Source organism: Oncorhynchus keta, chromosome 23 (assembly GCF_023373465.1).
Source record: "Oncorhynchus keta strain PuntledgeMale-10-30-2019 chromosome 23, Oket_V2, whole genome shotgun sequence".
NCBI classification, from domain to species: Eukaryota; Metazoa; Chordata; class Actinopteri; order Salmoniformes; family Salmonidae; genus Oncorhynchus; species Oncorhynchus keta.
Window position 1 is genome coordinate 10,524,535 of NC_068443.1, and position 19,439 is coordinate 10,543,973.

The following is a 19,439-nucleotide window of genomic DNA, read 5'->3' on the forward strand; positions in this document are numbered from 1 at the left end:
CCCCCATCCTCTTAATAGGTGTTCCCCCCCCATCCTCTTAATGGGTGTTCCCTCCCCCATCCTCTTAATAGGTGTTCCTCCCCCATCCTCTTAATAGGTGTTCCCTCCCCCATCCTCTTAATAGGTGTTCCCCCCCATCCTCTTAATAGGTGTTCCCCCCCCCCTCCTCTTAATAGGTGTTCCCTCCCCCCATCCTCTTAATAGGTGTTCCCTCCCCCATCCTCTTAATAGGTGTTCCCTCCCCCCATCCTCTTAATAGGTGTTCCCTCCCCCCATCCTCTTAATAGGTGTTCCCTCCCCCATCCTCTTAATAGGTGTCCTCCCCATCCTCTTAATAGGTGTTCCCTCCCCCCATCCTCTTAATAGGTGTTCCCTCCCCCATCCTCTTAATAGGTGTTCCCTCCCCCATCCTCTTAATAGGTGTTCCCTCCCCATCCTCTTAATAGGTGTTCCCTCCCCCATCCTCTTAATAGGTGTCTCCCCATCCTCTTAATAGGTGTTCCCTCCCCCATCCTCTTAATAGGTGTTCCCTCCCCATCCTCTTAATAGGTGTTTCCCCCATCCTCTTAATAGGTGTTCCCCCCATCCTCTTAATAGGTGTTCCTCCCCATCCTCTTAATAGGTGTTCCCTCCCCCATCCTCTTAATAGGTGTTCCCTCCCCCATCCTCTTAATAGGTGTTCCCTCCCCATCCTCTTAATAGGTGTTCCTCCCCCATCCTCTTAATAGGTGTTCCCTCCCCCATCCTCTTAATGGGTGTTCCCTCCCCCATCCTCTTAATGGGTGTTCCCTCCCCCATCCTCTTAATAGGTGTTCCCTCCCCCATCCTCTTAATAGGTGTTCCCTCCCCCATCCTCTTAATAGGTGTTCCCCCATCCTCTTAATAGGTGTTCCCTCCCCCATCCTCTTAATAGGTGTTCCCTCCCCCATCCTCTTAATAGGTGTCTCCCCCATCCTCTTAATAGGTGTTCCCTCCCCCATCCTCTTAATAGGTGTTCCCTCCCCCATCCTCTTAATAGGTGTTCCCTCCCCCATTCTCTTAATAGGTGTTCCCTCCCCCATCCTCTTAATAGGTGTTCCCTCCCCCATTCTCTTAATAGGTGTTCCCTCCCCCATCCTCTTAATAGGTGTTCCCCCCATCCTCTTAATAGGTGTTCCCTCCCCCATCCTCTTAATAGGTGTTCCCTCCCCCATTCTCTTAATAGGTGTTCCCTCCCCCTCATCCTCTAAATAGGTGTTCCCTCCCCCATCCTCTAAATAGGTGTTCCCTCCCCCATCCTCTTAATAGGTGTTCCCTCCCCCATCCTCTTAATGGGTGTTCCCCTCCCCCATCTCCCCATCTTAATAGGTGTTCCCTCCCCCATCCTCTTAATGGGTGTTCCCCTCCCCCATCCTCTTAATAGGTGTTCCCTCCCCCATCCTCTTAATAGGTGTTTCCCCCCATCCTCTTAATGGGTGTTCCCTCCCCCATCCTCTTAATAGGTGTTCCCCCCATCCTCTTAATGGGTGTTCCTCCCCCATCCTCTTAATAGGTGTTCCCCCCATCCTCTTAATGGGTGTTCCCTCCCCCATCCTCTTAATAGGTGTCCCCCCATCCTCTTAATAGGTGTTCCCTCCATCCCCCCATCCTCTTAATAGGTGTTCCCTCCCCCATCCTCTTAATAGGTGTTCCCTCCCCCCATCCTCTTAATAGGTGTTCCCTCCCCCATCCTCTTAATAGGTGTCCCCCCCATCCTCTTAATAGGTGTTCCCTCCCCCATCCTCTTAATAGGTGTCTCCCCCATCCTCTTAATAGGTGTTCCCTCCCCCCATCCTCTTAATAGGTGTTCCCTCCCCATCCTCTTAATAGGTGTTCCCTCCCCCATCCTCTTAATAGGTGTCTCCCCCATCCTCTTAAAAGGTGTCTCCCCATCCTCTTAATAGGTGTTCCCTCCCCCCATCCTCTTAATAGGTGTTCCCTCCCCCATCCTCTTAATAGGTGTTCCCTCCCCCCATCCTCTTAATAGGTGTCTCCCCCATCCTCTTAATGGGTGTTCCCTCCCCCATCCTCTTAATAGGTGTTCCCTCCCCCCATCCTCTTAAAAGGTGTTCCCTCCCCCATCCTCTTAAAACCATGTCTCTCCCCATCCCTCTTAATGGGTGTTCCCCTCCCCCATCCTCTTAATAGGTGTCTCCCCCATCCTCTTAATAGGTGTCCCCTCCCCCATCCTAAAATGTGTCCCCCCATCCTCTAAATGGGTGTTCCCTCCCCCATCCTCTTAATAGGTGTCCCAGCTAAAACCCCCCCATCCTCTTAATAGGTGTCTCCCCATCCTCTTAATGGGTGTTCCCTCCCCCATCCTCTTCAAAGTGTTCCCTCCCCCCATCCTCTTAATAGGTGTTCCCTCCCCCATCCTCTTAATGGGTGAGCTTATTCCTAAAGCTAACTGCCATATTTGGTTTGATCCAATCCAGCTATTTCACCATGTCTCACTCTCCATCCCAGCTAAAACCATGTCTCACTCTCCATCCCAGCTAAAACCATGTCTCACTCTCCATCCCAGCTAAAACCATGTCTCACTCTCCATCCCAGCTAAAACCATGTCTCACTCTCCATCCCAGCTAAAACCATGTCTCACTCTCCATCCCAGCTAAAACCATGTCTCACTCTCCATCCCAGCTAAAACCATGTCTCACTCTCCATCCCAGCTAAAACCATGTCTCACTCTCCATCCCAGCTAAAACCATGTCTCACTCTCCTTCCCAGCTAAAACCATGTCTCACTCTCCATCCCAGCTAAAACCATGTCTCACTCTCCATCCCAGCTAAAACCATGTCTCACTCTCCATCCCAGCTAAAACCATGTCTCACTCTCCATCCCAGCTAAAACCATGTCTCACTCTCCATCCCAGCTAAAACCATGTCTCACTCTCCATCCCAGCTAAAACCATGTCTCACTCTCCATCCCAGCTAAAACCATGTCTCACTCTCCATCCCAGCTAAAACCATGTCTCACTCTCCATCCCAGCTAAAACCATGTCTCACTCTCCATCCCAGCTAAAACCATGTCTCACTCTCCATCCCAGCTAAAACCATGTCTCACTCTCCATCCCAGCTAAAACCATGTCTCACTCTCCATCCCAGCTAAAACCATGTCTCACTCTCCATCCCAGCTAAAACCATGTCTCACTCTCCATCCCAGCTAAAACCATGTCTCACTCTCCATCCCAGCTAAAACCATGTCTCACTCTCCATCCCAGCTAAAACCATGTCTCACTCTCCATCCCAGCTAAAACCATGTCTCACTCTCCATCCCAGCTAAAACCATGTCTCACTCTCCATCCCAGCTAAAACCATGTCTCACTCTCCATCCCAGCTAAAACCATGTCTCACTCTCCATCCCAGCTAAAACCATGTCTCACTCTCCATCCCAGCTAAAACCATGTCTCACTCTCCATCCCAGCTAAAACCATGTCTCACTCTCCATCCCAGCTAAAACCATGTCTCACTCTCCATCCCAGCTAAAACCATGTCTCACTCTCCATCCCAGCTAAAACCATGTCTCACTCTCCATCCCAGCTAAAACCATGTCTCACTCTCCATCCCAGCTAAAACCATGTCTCACTCTCCATCCCAGCTAAAACCATGTCTCACTCTCCATCCCAGCCAAAACCATGTCTCACTCTCCATCCCAGCTAAAACTATGTCTCACTCTCCATCCCAGCTAAAACCATGTCTCACTCTCCATCCCAGCTAAAACCATGTCTCACTCTCCATCCCAGCTAAAACCATGTCTCACTCTCCATCCCAGCTAAAACCATGTCTCACTCTCCATCCCAGCTAAAACCATGTCTCACTCTCCATCCCAGCTAAAACCATGTCTCACTCTCCATCCCAGCCAATGTGAACTGAATTGGAGTGAAGAAAATGTAACAGTGGGTCCAATTTATTAGTATGTGTTTCCTCTGTTCCTAGTGGTTTTCATTAGTGAACATCTCATTGGATCAGACTGTAAGTCTGAATGTATTGTAATGTTTTTAAAATGGTATAAACTGCCTTAATTTTGCTGGACCCCAGGAAGAGTATTCTTGGTAGCAGTTAATGATTCATAATAAATACAACCTGACTGGTTCTCCACAGTGTCCTATTGTAGTGAAATAGAATGACAAGCTGATTGGAAACCACATCTGCACTGTTGTTTTAACCATGCCTTTGTTTTTAAAGTATTTACTTTAATTACTCTGGTGTGTTAGTTTCGCTGGTTACTTCACTGTATAACACTGGTGTGTGTGTGTGTGTGTGTGTGTGTGTGTGTGTGTGTGTGTGTGTGTGTGTGTGTGTGTGTGTGTGTGTGTGTGTGCGTAAAAAACCATGTCTAAAAATGTCTCCTCTCCGTGTGCGTGTGTGTGTGTGCGCGTGTGTGCGTGTGCGCGTGTGCGTGCGTGTGTGTGTGCGTGGGCGCGCGTGTTTGCATGTTGTATAGCTGGTTACTTCACTGTATTGTGGTGAGCCGTGCCTGTAGGGTGTTGTCATGATAAGACCAATGCAGACTGGCCTCATTCAGGCCTTGTTGAGCCAGAAAAAGGCTGTTTGCGCAATTGCTGGAAATCACAACACACCGTCCATGTGATGCCTTTACTGACAGCCCACGTTGCACCAAAGGACCCTGTAGAGATGTGTGTGTGCGTATCGGACTCATGACATCCTCTGAGTTGACAGCCTGCTTTCTCTGACTCAGGCTTTTAAAGTGTTGTTTCCATGTCATCTAGACATTTAGTCAACATTACTAGAGTACCAGGTAACAACAGCATTCTTACACTAGTGGCCTTTCTTTCTGTCTGTCTTTCTGTTCTCCCAGGACCCTTTCTGTCTGTCTTTCTGTTCTCCCAGGACCCTTTCTGTCTGTCTTTCTGTTCTCCCAGGACCCTTTCTGTCTGTCTTTCTGTTCTCCCAGGACCCTCTCTGTCTGTCTTTCTGTTCTCCCAGGACCCTTTCTGTCTGTCTTTCTGTTCTCCCAGGACCCTTTCTGTCTGTCTTTCTGTTCTCCCAGGACCCTTTCTGTCTGTCTTTCTGTTCTCCCAGGACCCTTTCTGTCTGTCTTTCTGTTCTCCCAGGACCCTTTGTCTGTCTTTCTGTTCTCCCAGGACCCTTTCTGTCTGTCTTTCTGTTCTCCCAGGTTTTTCTGTCTGTCTTTCTGTTCTCCCAGGACCCTTTCTGTCTGTCTTTCTGTTCTCCCAGGACCCTTTCTGTCTGTCTTTCTGTTCTCCCAGGACCCTTTCTGTCTGTCTTTCTGTTCTCCCAGGACCCTTTCTGTCTGTCTTTCTGTTCTCCCAGGACCCTTTCTGTCTGTCTTTCTGTTCTCCCAGGACCCTTTCTGTCTGTCTTTCTGTTCTCCCAGGACCCTTTCTGTCTGTCTTTCTGTTCTCCCAGGACCCTTTATTCTGTTTTTCTGTTTTTTCTCTTTTCGTCTCTCTTTCCCTCTTTGTGTCCGTCTCTCTCTTCCTGACCAGATCTGAGAGGGAGCTTGTTTGATGTCCTTAAAGATTCTGTCTATTCAACAATCATGTTATACTGTAGCTCTGTACCTTAGTAAAGGGTTTGAACCATCGTAAAGAAAATGTATTTTTACACCACTTCTATCCTGGTTGTTTTTCATCTTATCTCAAGCCCTCTATCTCTTCTGCCGTTATGGGTTTCCTGAATGTTTGTTCCTCTTCTCCAAAGGCTGTCTGCATGAGTATAATGCTGTGTTCTTAGTAACTTCCTCTTTAGATTTTTGTTCCTATTTCTAGAGGGCTGGAGCCACCAACTTCCCTGTTGTTACAGTCCTGCTGTAAGCTGCTATTTTGGATTTCTCCACAGAGAAGTTATATAGAGATCAAATTGAATACATTGTGCAGACTGATTGGCATCACATACCGTTTTGAGCTGACCCTTGGATGGCATTGTAACCCAACAAACTTGATAGCAATTATACACACAGAGAGACACACAATTGTAGGAGCTGTGCGCCGTGACCGCAGTCCTTGTCTTCCTCCCAAATGGCACTCTATTCCCTATGTAGTGCACTATTTTTGACCAGAGCCCTTTGATCCCATGGTCAAAAGTAGTGCACTAAATAGGGAACAGGGCACCATTTTGGACACTGTCCCATAACTTCCTGCTGGACTGGTTTCCTGCCAGAGATAGTAATGTAGGTCAGCTCTTGTTTTGCTCTCTCTGGAACATGCTGTGCCCAGCCACGGCTGTCCTCCTCTCTCCCACTGATGCTACACTGTGTTGGACATGCTTAACTATACTGGATCAGAAGTCCCAACAACAATGCTTAAACAAACACAAATTCTACCAACTGGGGACATTCTGTTTGTTTGTTTCTAGGAGGTTTAGGGGTTAAGTTTAGAAATTGTGTTAGTGTTAGTAGTTAAAGGTTAGTGGTTAAAGGTTAGGGTTAGGGTTAGGTGAAGGGTTAGGGGACGTAGGATTCTGAATGGGAATCAATTATGTGTCGCCACAAGGTTAGTTAAACAATACTGTGTGAGTTTATTGAGCGTGTGAGGTGTTTATGGTGAGTGTGTGAGTTGGATGAGATGGAGGGGGAACTGATCCAACCCTGCCCTTCCTCTCAGACCCTAAAGGCTGTTTGTCTGTCCTCAGAGAGGGGAAGAGGGATCCAATCCTGCCCTTCCTCTCAGACCCTAAAGGCTGTTTGTCTGTCCTCAGAGAGGGGAAGAGGGATCCAATCCTGCCCTTCCTCTCAGACCCTAAAGGCTGTTTGTCTGTCCTCAGAGGGGAAGAGGGATCCAATCCTGCCCTTCCTCTCAGACCCTAAAGGCTGTTTGTCTGTCCTCAGAGAGGGGAAGAGGGATCCAACCCTGCCCTTCCTCTCAGACCCTAAAGGCTGTTTGTCTGTCCTCAGAGAGGGGAAGAGGGATCCAATCCTGCCCTTCCTCTCAGACCCTAAGGGCTTAGGCATGCTTCGGTTTGGCTGGCTCCTAGGCAAACCAAATGAGTATGCTCGCGTACCTACGACCTTCGCTTGAAAATTTTGAAAAAACCTCAATAGTACTGTTTGTCCATCTTGAGACGACGTAGCCAAAAGAGTTCAAATTAATGTAAAATAATCTAAGAAATCTGTGATTAATTATGATTTTAGTCGAGCGATTTTACATCTTACTAGGATGTTTGGTGCAGTATTTCTCAAGTGAAAAATGTGCATGAAAATGATTCATGTATCGTTGAATTCCAACACTTCATTGAATAATCCCAACACTTCATTGAATAATCCCAACACTTCATTGAATAATCCCAACACTTCATTGAATAATCCCAACACTTCATTGAATAATCCCAACACTTCATTGAATAATCCCAACACTTCATTGAATAATCCCAACACTTCATTGAATAATCCCTACTGTTGACCAATCACCGACGAAGGGTCGTAGACTTTGACTTCCGAACTTCGACTTGCCTCAAGATTATTTTTTGTGTTTGTACGAACAGCCGGAAAAAAACCTTGCTGTAGGCCAAAATGAACAAAAACGTCACACAATGTCGTCATACCATCCTTATTTACATAAGTATTTGCTATGAGAATTGACATTTAGCTCAGGAGCATCCTGTTTCCATTGATCGTCCTTACCTGTGGTAAATTCAATTGATTGTACATGATTTGGAAAGACACACCCCTGTCTATATTTATTTATTTTACCTTTATTTAACTAGGCAAGTCAGTTAAGAACAGATTCTTATTTTCAATGACGGCCTAGGACAAGTTAACTGCCTGTTCAGGGACAGAACGACAGATTTCTACCTTGTCAGCTCGGGCATTTGAACTTGCAACCTTCCGGTTACTAGTCCAACGTTCTAACCACTAGGCTACCCTTTCCCACAGTTGACAGTGCATGTCAGAGCAAAAACCAAGCCATGAGGTCGAAGGAATTGTCCGTAGAGCTCCGAGACAGGATTGTGTTAAGGCACAGATCTGGGGAAGGGTACCAAAACATTTCTGCAGCATTGAAGGTCCCCAAGAACTCAGTGCCCTTCATCATTCTTAAATGGAAGAAGTTTGGAACCACCAAGACTCTTCCTAGAGCTGGCTGTCTGGCCAAACTGAGCAATCTGGGGAGAATGGCCTTGGTCAGGGAGTTGACCATCCTTCTTGAAGGACAACCATCTCTGCAGCACTCCACCAATCAGGCTGTTATGGTAGAGTGGCCAGACATAAGCTACAACTCAGTAAAAAGCACGACAGTCCACTTGGAGTTTGCCAAAAGGCACCTAAAGGACTCTCAGACCATGAGAAACAAGATTCTCTGGTCTGATGAAACTAAGATTGAGCTCCTGAATGCCAAGCGTCACATCTGGAGGAAACCTGGCACCATCCCTACAGTGAAACATGGTGGTGGCAGCTTAATGCTGTGGGGATGTTCTTCAGCGGCAGGGACTGGGAGACTAATCAGGATCGAGGGAAATATGAACAGAGCAAAGTACAGAAAGATCCTTCATGAAAACCTGCTCCAGAGCGCTCAGGACCTCAGACTGGGTAAAAGGTTCACCCTCCAGCAGGACAATGACCCCAAGTACACAGCCAAGACAATGCAGGAGTGGCTTCGGGACAAGTCTCTGAATGTCCTTGAGTGGCACAGCCAGAGCCCGGACTTGAACCCGATCAAACTTCTCTGGAGAGACCTGAAAATAGCTGTCCAGCTACGCTCCCCATTCAACCTGACAGAGCTTGAGAGGATCTGCAGAGAAGAATGTTTAGAAACTCCCCAAATACAGGTGTGCCAAGCTTGTAGTGTCATACCCAAGAAGACAAGAGACTGTAAGCAGTTCCAAATGTGCTTCAACAAAGTACTGAGTAAAGGGTTTGAATACTTAAGTAAACTTTAAGGACTTTAATACAGGCTAACTTAAATCCGTTTTACCTCATTTCTAGCAGCATGTCACATGTGCAACCAGAGGGAAAAAGACTCTAGACCACCTTTACTCCACACACAGAGATGCATACAAAGCTCTCCCTCACCCTCCATTTGGCAAATCTGACCATAATACTATCCTCCTGATTCCTGCTTACAAGCGAAAACTAAAGTAGGAAGTACCAGTGACTCGCTCAATACGGAAGTGGTCAGATAACGCAGATGCTATGGTACAGGACTGTTTTGCTAGCACAGACTGGAATATGTTCCGGGATTCTTCTGATGGCATTGAGGAATACACCACCCCAGTCACTGGCTTCATCAATAAGTACATCAACGACGTCATCCCCACAGTGACTGTACGTACATATCCTAACCAGAAGCCATGGATTACAGGCAACATCTGCACCGAGCTAAAGACTTGAGCTGCCGCTTTCAAGGAGCTGGACACTAATATGGACGCTTAAAGGAAATCCCGCTATGCCCTCAGACGAACCATCAAACTGGCAAAGCGTAAATACAGGACTAAGATTGAATCCTACTACACCGGCTCTGACGCTCTCCGGATGTGGCAGGGCTTGCGAAATATTACGGATTACAAACCCAGCCAAGAGGTGCCCAGTGACACGAGCCTACCAGACAACCTAAATGCCTTTTATGCTTGCTTCGAGGCAAGCAACACTGAAGCATGCATGAGAGCACCAGCTGTTCCAGATGACAGTGTGATCACTCTCCCCATAGCCGATGTGAACAAGAGCATGCGATGTACTCAGAGCATGGGCAGACCAACAGGCAAGTGTCTTCACTGACATTTTTTACCTGACTGAGTCTGTAATACCTACATATTTCAAGCAGACCACCATAGTCTCTGTGCCCAAGAAAGCGAAGTTGACCTGCCTAAATGACTATCCCCAACAGCACTCACATCGGTAGCCATGAAGTGCTTTGAAAGGCTGGTCATGACTCACATCAACACAATCATCCTGTAAACCCTATACCCACTCCAATTCACATACCGCCCCAACAGATCCAGAGATGATGTAATCTCAATCGCATTCCACACAGCCCTTTCCCACCCGGACAAAAGGAACATCTATGTGAGAATACTGTTCATTGACTACAGCTCAGCGTTCAACACCATAGTGCCCACAAAGCTCATCACTATGCTAAGGACCCTGGGACAAAACACCTCCCTCTGCAACTGGATCCTGGACTTCCTGACGGGCTGCCTCCAGGAGGTAAGGGTAGGCAACACCACATCTGCCATGCTGATCCTCAACACGAGGATCCCTCATGGGTGCGTGCTTAGTCCCCTACTGTACACCATGTTCACTCACGACTGTGTGACCAAGCACAACTCCAACACCATCATTAAGTTTTCTGACGAAACAACCGTGGTAGGCCTGATCACCGACAATGATGAGACAGCCTATAGGGAGGAGGTCAGAGACTTGGCAGTGTGGTTCCAGGACAACAACCTCTCCCTCAACGATGAGACAGACTATAGGGAGGAGGTCAGAGACTTGGCAGTGTGGTTCCAGGACAACAACCTCTCCCTCAACGATGAGACAGCCTATAGGGAGGAGGTCAGAGACTTGGCAGTGTGGTTCCAGGACAACAACTACTCCCTCAATGTAAGCAAGACAAAGGAGCTGATTGTGACTACAGGAAAAGGAAGGCCGAACACACCCCCATTCACATCGATGGGGCTTTTGTGGAGTGGGTCGAGAGTTTCAAGTTCCTTAGTGTCCACATCACAAGCAAACTATCATAGTTCAAACACACCAAGTCAGCCATGAAGAGGGCACGACAACACCTTTTCCCCCTTAGAAGACAGAAAAGATCTGGTATGGGTCCCCAGATCCTCAAAAAGTTCTACAGCTGCACCATCGAGATCATCCTGACTGGTTGGTATGGCAACTGCTCGGCATCAGACCGCAAAGCGCTACAGAGGGTAGTGCGTACGGCCCAGTACATCACTGGGACCAAGCTTCCTGCCATCCAGGACCTAAATACTAGGCATTGTCAGAGGAAGTCAAAGACTCCAGTCACCGAAGTCATAGACTAGTGTCTCTGCTACCGTATGGCAAGCAGTACAGGAGCGCCAAGCCTTGGTCCAAGAGTCCTCTAAACAGCTTCTACCCCCAAGCCATAAGACTGCTGAACAATTAATCAAATGGCCATCCGGACTATTACATTGACCCCCCCTCCCCCACACACACATATTGCTGCTACCCGCTGTTTATTATCTATGCATAGTGACTTTATCCCTATCTACATGTACACATTTCCTCGACTAACCTGTACCTCCTGCACAAAGGCTCGGTACCGGTACCCCCTGTATATAGCCTCATTATTGTTCTATTTTCTTAACTCTATTTCTTGAACTGCATTGTTGGTTATCGCTAGTAAGTCAGCATTTCACAGTAAGTTCTATACGTGTTTTATTCAGCGCATGTTGATTTGATGTGACATTTCATTATTTTATTTTTTTATACATTTGCTAAAATGTCAAAATACCTGTTTTTGCTTTTTCATAATGTGTCGATTTAAAAAAAAAATAGGCTGTAACGTAACAAAATGTGGAAAAAGTCATGGGGTCTGAATACTTTCAGAATGCACACAAACTGTATGTCTGTCCTTGGGGGGAGAACTAAAGAGTCCCTTTGTCCTTCTGTGAACTGTGATGCTTTGTTAGCAGCACATGGCTACTCTTGACTCCTGTGTGTAGCATGGTGCGTGGTTTGAACACACGAACACACATTTCTCTTGTTCTCCCTTTCTCTCTCTCTTTTTCTTCCTCCCTCTCTCCCACCACGTCCCTGGTTAAAGCCAAGTGTGGCGTAGGGGCTGGAGAGAGAAAGAGTCAATGGGTTTGTTGATTTTTTTTCTCTCTCTCTCTCTCTCGTCAGTTTGGAATGTAGGCAGAGTTAGGAACTGCCTCAGTTGCTATGCAGATGGCCAGGGGTCTATTCTGCTGTCCCTGGCTACCCACACAGATCCTCCAGTTGTTCCTCTACCTTACTGAATTGACGTGCTCTGAACCCATTAACTTCAACGACTCCTTTCATATATTTTTTTGCTTTATTGAAGAGAGAGAACCGTTTTAGAAAGATAGGGGAAAGGTCAAATGACATTGGGCTGGATTCATACCCATGCCGACTCTGGGATACATGTGTGCCAGGGTCAGCAGCTGTAACCACCGGACCACACAGGCCCCGGTCAAAGGTTATGTTGTTCTGACCTCACTGTTGTTGTCATCTGCTGACCCTAACAATAACACACAGCAGAAAAACATTCACATAACTTCACATTCACATATCACCACATATCATCAGTACACCACATATCATTACATAGCATCTTCATCTTCGCTTTTGCTGCTTCAATTCATTAACTGATACTCATAGGGATATAATTACTAATATGACTGTGATGTTTAACGGCTTGTTGTGGTCTGTGTCTGTCTCGTATTGTAATGACTTTCTGTGTGATTGATGCTCCCCAGAGCCCCTAGAGACTGGATGGACTTTGATGCCAGACCTCAGAGAGAGTGTGTGTGTGTGTTTGATAATAATAATATTTGTCCTACATCAACATATGTAGAAGTGTGTGTTAATATAGTATTCATGTGTGAATTGTTTTTCATATCCCACTCTCTCTGAGACGCCCTCGGAGAGTGGGGTCACGACCAGGGTCTGCCGTGTTAACTTTGACTTTTACTCCACTACATTCCTAAAGAAAGTAGTGTACTTTTTACGTGATACATTTTCACTGACAACCAAAAGTACATTTTGAATGCTTAGCAGGACAGGAACATGGTCCATTCACGCACTTATCAAGAGAACATGCCTGGTCATCCCTACTGCCTCTAATCTGGTGGACTTACTAAACACACATGCTTTGTTTGTAAATTGTCTCTGGGTGTTGGAGTGTGCACCTGGCTGTCCATGAATTTAAAAAACAAGAAAATGGTGCTGTCTGGTTTGCGTAATTTAAGGAAGTTTAAATTATTTATACTTTTACATTTGAAACTTAAGTATATTTCAGCAAATACATTTACCACCAGAATGAGGAAGAGCTCTGTTTTGTTGTTTTGAAAAGATTGTTGTTTTGAAAGTGTATTGTAAAGTTCTTAGTAGCTTGCTAACTTTTTAGTTTGGATCTGGCGGCGCAGTTGGCATCAGTTGCTGTGACTGCTAGTCTCTGTTCAGTGATCCTGTCGACTAAGGACGAATCTGAGCTAGCAGGGTTTTCTTGAGGGCTTGAACGCAGCCCGTGACTTGCTTAGCTATTGTGGCTGGGACCGCGGATTGTCCCGGGTTTGTGGCTGTCTAGATCCCTTTCCTGTGACCAGCCCTGCCGGGACAAAAATACTTCTACAAGCAGTTGTTGCAACAACAAGAAAATAGCTTCAATTGTTTTGATGAGTTGAAACAGGAGAACAGCAAGATGACAGCAATATGTAAGTCATTGAGAGAGGACATCAGTTCTGTGTGTGATTCAGAGCTATCTATCTAATAGAACTCAAAAGGGTTTTCTTAAATGGAAGCTTCTCTAATGTCAAACATGTAAAGTGTGGTGTACCGCAGGGCAGCTCTCTAAGCCCTGTACTCTTTTCTATTTTTATCAATGACCTGCCACTGGCATTAAACATCAGCAACCACAGCTAATGATGTCACTCAAACCCTTAACAAAGAGTTGCTGCCTGTTTTGGAATGGGTTGCAAGTAACAAACTGGTCCTGAACATCTCAAACTAAGAGCATAGTTTCCTAAGTTCTAGACCTCAGCTGAATCTGGTAATGAATGGTGTGGCTGTTGAACAAGTTGAAGAGGCTAAATTACTTGCCATTACCTTAGATTGAACACTGTCATGGTCAAAACATATAGATTCAATGGTTGTAAAGATGGGTAGAGGTCTGTCCGTAATAAAGAGATGCTCTGCTTTTTTGACACACACATGGGCTGGTGGCTTCCTGTAAACAAACCTGTCTCTATGCCACAGACAGTGTCACTGTGTGTTGGATGTGTCAGTACAGTAAGCCTATTTGAACAGGATTGTGTGTGCACAGATAAACACCCTCGCCATGGGAGTTCCTAAGACAGGTGTATGTACATAGTGTATGTAAATCAGGGATGGGCAACTCCAGTCCTCAGGTCCTGATTGGTGTCACACTTTTGTCCCAGCCCCAGCTAACACAACTGACTCCAATACAATAATAAACTAATCTTCAGTTTAGAATGCAATTAGTTGAATCCGCTGTGTTTGCTAGGAATGGGGACAAAGAGTGACACCGTTCCGGCCCCTGAGGAATTGAGTTGCCCATCTGTGATGTAAATGGTAGTCAGTATTGTCTTGTCTTACCACTGTAATTGTATATCTGTGTAGGTCTATGCAGTGGGAGGGTATGACGGCCAGAGTCGACTGAGCAGTGTGGAGTGCTATGACTCCTTCTCTAACCGCTGGACAGAGGTGGCTCCCATGAAGGAGGCAGTCAGTTCCCCGGCCGTGTCCAGCTGTGCTGGGAAACTCTTTGTCATCGGCGGAGGGCCGGACGACAACACTTGCTCTGACAAGGTGGGTAGAACCATACACATTGATATACAGTTGAAGTCGGAAGTTTACATACACATCGGTTGGAGTCATTAAAACTCGTTTTTTTCCATAATTCACTGTATCACAATTCCAGTGGGTCAGAAGTTTACAAACACTAAGTTGACTGTGCATTTAAACAGCTTGGAAAATTCCAGAAAATGATGTCATGGCTTTAGAAGCTTCTGACAGGCTAATTGACATCATTTGAGTCAATTGGAGGTGTACCTGTGGATGTATTTCAAGGCCTACCTTCAAACTCAGTGCCTCTTTGCTTGACATCATGGGAAAATCAAAAGAAATCAGCCAAGACCTCAGAAAAAAATGTGTAGAGCTCCACAAGTCTGGTTCATCCTTGGGAGCAATTTCCAAACGCCTGAAGGTACCATGTTCATCTGAACAAACAATAGTACAAAAGTGTAAACACCATGGGACCACGCAGCCGTCATACCGCTCTGAAAGGAGATGCGTTCTGTCTCCTAGAGATGAACGTACTTTGGTGCGAAAGTGTAAATCAATCCCAGAACAACAGCAAAGGACCTTCTCAACAATCCCCCAAACCCACCACCCCTGTCCTTCTACCCCACCACCACCACCATTCCCTGTCATTCAACCCCACCACCACCACCATTCCCTGTCCTTCAACCCCACCACCACCACCATTCCCTGTCCTTCAACCCCACCACCACCATTCCCTGTCCTTCAACCCCACCACCACCACCATTCCCTGTCCTTCAACCCCACCACCACCACCATTCCCTGTCCTTCAACCCCACCACCACCACCACCATTCCCTGTCCTTCAACCCCACCACCACCACCACCACCATTCCCTGTCCTTCACACCACCACCATTCCCTGTCCTTCAACCCCCCACCACCACCACCATTGCCTGGTCTTCAACCCCACCACCACCACCAATCCCTGTCCTTCAACCCCACCACCACCACCATTTCCTGTCCTTCACCACCCCACCACCACCACCACCACCACCACCCCCTGTCCTTCAAACCCACCACCACCACCACCCCTGTCCTTCAACCCCACCACCACCATTCCCTGTCCTTCAACCCCACCACCACCACCACCATTCCCTGTCCTTCAACCCCACCACCACCACCATTCCCTGTCCTTCAACCCCACCACCACCACCATTCCCTGTCCTTCACCACCACCACCCCACCACCACCACCACCATTCCTGTCCTTCACCCCACCACCACCACCATTCCCTGTCCTTCACCACCCCACCACCACCACCACCACCACCATTCCCTGTTCTTCACCCCACCACCACCACCATTGCCTGCCCTTCACCATTCCCCCCAACCCCACCACCACCACCATTCCCTGTCCTTCAACCCCACCACCACCACCATTCCCTGTCCTTCAACCTCACCACCACCACCACCATTCCCTGTACTTCATCAGTTGTATATACAGAATACATACATTAACACCCACCCAACCCCAACACTCCTGTCCATCATTCATAACAGTAAAGATGGAATCTGATTATAGCAATCAAATCAATCAAATGTATTTATAAAGCCCTTTTCCATTAGCAGATGTCAAAGGGCTTATACAGAAACCCTGCCTAAAACCCCAAACAGCAAGCAATGTAGTTGTAGAACCACGGTGACTAGGAAAAACTCCCTAGAAAGGCAGGAACTTAGGAAGAAACCTAGAGAGGAACCAGGGGTGGCCAGTCCCTTCTGGCTGTGCCGGGTGGAGATTATAAGAGTACATGGCCATTAAGGCCAGATTGTTCTTCAAGATGTTCAAACATTGTTAGATAGAATCATGTACTTGTGAGTTTTGCACCTATCCTATACATCTCTCCAATAACACTCTCTAATAACCCTCTGACTGATATTACAACACATGGGTCTCTAATAACCCTCTGACTGATATTACAACACATGGGTCTCTAATAACCCTCTGACTGATATTACAACACATGGGTCTCTAATAACCCTCTGACTGATATTACAACACATGGGTCTCTAATAACCCTCTGACTGATATTACAACACATGGGTCTCTAATAACCCTCTGACTGATATTACAACACATGGGTCTCTAATAACCCTCTGACTGATATTACAACACATGAGTCTCTAATAACCCTCTGACTGATATTATAGCACATGGGTCTCTAATAACCCTCTGACTGATATTACAACACATGGGTCTCTAATAACCCTCTGACTGATATTACAACACATGAGTCTCTAATAACCCTCTGACTGATATTATAGCACATGGGTCTCTAATAACCCTCTGACTGATATTACAACACATGGGTCTCTAATAACCCTCTGACTGATATTACAACACATGGGTCTCTAATAACCCTCTGACTGATATTACAACACATGAGTCTCTAATAACCCTCTGACTGATATTATAGCACATGGGTCTCTAATAACCCTCTGACTGATATTACAACACATGGGTCTCTAATAACCCTCTGACTGATATTACAACACTCTAATAACCCTCTGACTGATATTACAACACATGAGTCTCTAATAACCCTCTGACTGATATTACAACACATGGGTCTATGACTGATACAACACATGGGTCTCTAATAACCCTCTGACTGATATTACAAACATGGGTCCTAATAACCCTCTGACTGATATTATAGCACATGGGTCTCTAATAACCCTCTGACTGATATTACAACACATGGGTCTCTAATAACCCTCTGACTGATATTACAACACATGGGTCTCTAATAACCCTCTGACTGATATTACAACACATTGGTCTCTAATAACCCTCTCTGACTGGGATAATTGACTGATACAACACATGGGTCTCTAATAACCCTCTGACTGATATTACAACACATGGGTCTCTAATAACCCTCTGACTGATATTACAACACATGGGTCTCTAATAACCCTCTGACTGATATTACAACACATGGGTCTCTAATAACCCTCTGACTGATATTACAACACATGGGTCTCTAATAACCCTCTGACTGATATTACAACACATGGGTCTCTAATAACCCTCTGACTGATATTACAACACATGGGTCTCTAATAACCCTCTGACTGATATTACAACACATGGGTCTCTAATAACCCTCTGACTGATATTACAACACATGGGTCTCTAATAACCCTCTGACTGATATTACAACACATGGGTCTCTAATAACCCTCTGACTGATATTACAACACATGGGTCTCTAATAACCCTCTGACTGATATTACAACACATGGGTCTCTAATAACCCTCTGACTGATATTACAACACATGGGTCTCTAATAACCCTCTGACTGATATTACAACACATGGGTCTCTAATAACCCTCTGACTGATATTACAACACATGGGTCTCTAATAACCCTCTGACTGATATTACAACACATGGGTCTCTAATAACCCTCTGACTGATATTACAACACATGGGTCTCTAATAACCCTCTGACTGATATTACAACACATGGGTCTCTAATAACCCTCTGACTGATATTACAACACATGGGTCTCTAATAACCCTCTGACTGATATTACAACACATGGGTCTCTAATAACCCTCTGACTGATATTACAACACATGGGTCTCTTAACCCTCTGACTGATATTACAACACATGGGTCTCTAATAACCCTCTGACTGATATTACAACACATGGGTCTCTAATAACCCTCTGACTGATATTACAACACATGAGTCTCTAATAACCCTCTGACTGATATTACAACACAGTCTCTAATAACCCTCTGACTGATATTACAACACATGGGTCTCTAATAACCCTCTGACTGATATTACAACACATGGGTCTCTAATAACCCTCTGACTGATATTACAACACATGGGTCTCTAATAACCCTCTGACTGATATTACAACACATGGGTCTCTAATAACCCTCTGACTGATATTACAACACATGGGTCTCTAATAACCCTCTGACTGATATTACAACACATGGGTCTCTAATAACCCTCTGACTGATATTACAACACATGGGTCTCTAATAACCCTCTGACTGATATTACAACACATGGGTCTCTAATAACCCTCTGACTGATATTACAACACATGGGTCTCTAATAACCCTCTGACTGATATTACAACACATGGGTCTCTAATAACCCTCTGACTGATATTACAACACATGGGTCTCTAATAACCCTCTGACTGATATTACAGCACATGGGTCTCTAATAACCCTCTGACTGATATTACAACACATGGGTCTCTAATAACCCTCTGACTGATATTACAACACATGAGTCTCTAATAACCCTCTGACTGATATTACAACACATGGGTCTCTAATAACCCTCTGACTGATATTACAACACATGGGTCTCTAATAACCCTCTGACTGATATTACAACACATGAGTCTCTAATAACCCTCTGACTGATATTACAACACATGGGTCTCTAATAACCCTCTGACTGATATTACAACACATGGGTTGAATAAGGTGGCTGTTTATCCAGTTCAAGTAGTGTACAGCGAATCCCTATAGCTGGAGGACAGAGGACTAGATAAAATCACAACACCTCCCTATAGCTTTTTGGTTTCAGGTTGAACACTTGGGTCTACATGGAACCAGAAAGGGTTCTCCTATGGAGACAGCTTCTAATGTATATCAAATGTACACAGAACAGACAGGGCTTTCCTGACATACAGAATGTTGTTTTTTATCTCCCTTTTGATACCCCCTATCTAAGCGGCAGCCCTATGGCATCAATGATGTACAGTCCCTCAGAGATATCGTCCTGTGTGGCTCAGTTGGAGTAAGGTGCTTGGTTCGGTTCCCTCAGGGAACCAATACAGAGAAGGAAATGATGCACTCTCTACTGTAAGTCGCTCTGGATAAGAGTGTCTGCTAAATGACCAAAGTTTCGTTTTTTACACAGTGTCTTAGACTAGGAGTACTGATCTAGGATCAGTTTTCCCTTT

At 45.8% G+C, this 19,439-nt stretch overlaps 1 protein-coding gene across 1 annotated transcript in view; it reads left to right on the forward strand.

Moving 5' to 3' along the window:
- The window catches only part of klhl24a (kelch-like family member 24a), a 64,560-nt gene that overhangs the window by 38,428 nt on the left and 6,693 nt on the right, over positions 1–19,439 (forward strand). The window contains exon 6 of the mRNA XM_035799385.2: positions 14,290–14,478. Coding sequence (XP_035655278.2) covers positions 14,290–14,478 — 189 coding nt within the window. The remainder of the gene's footprint in view (positions 1–14,289; positions 14,479–19,439) is intronic.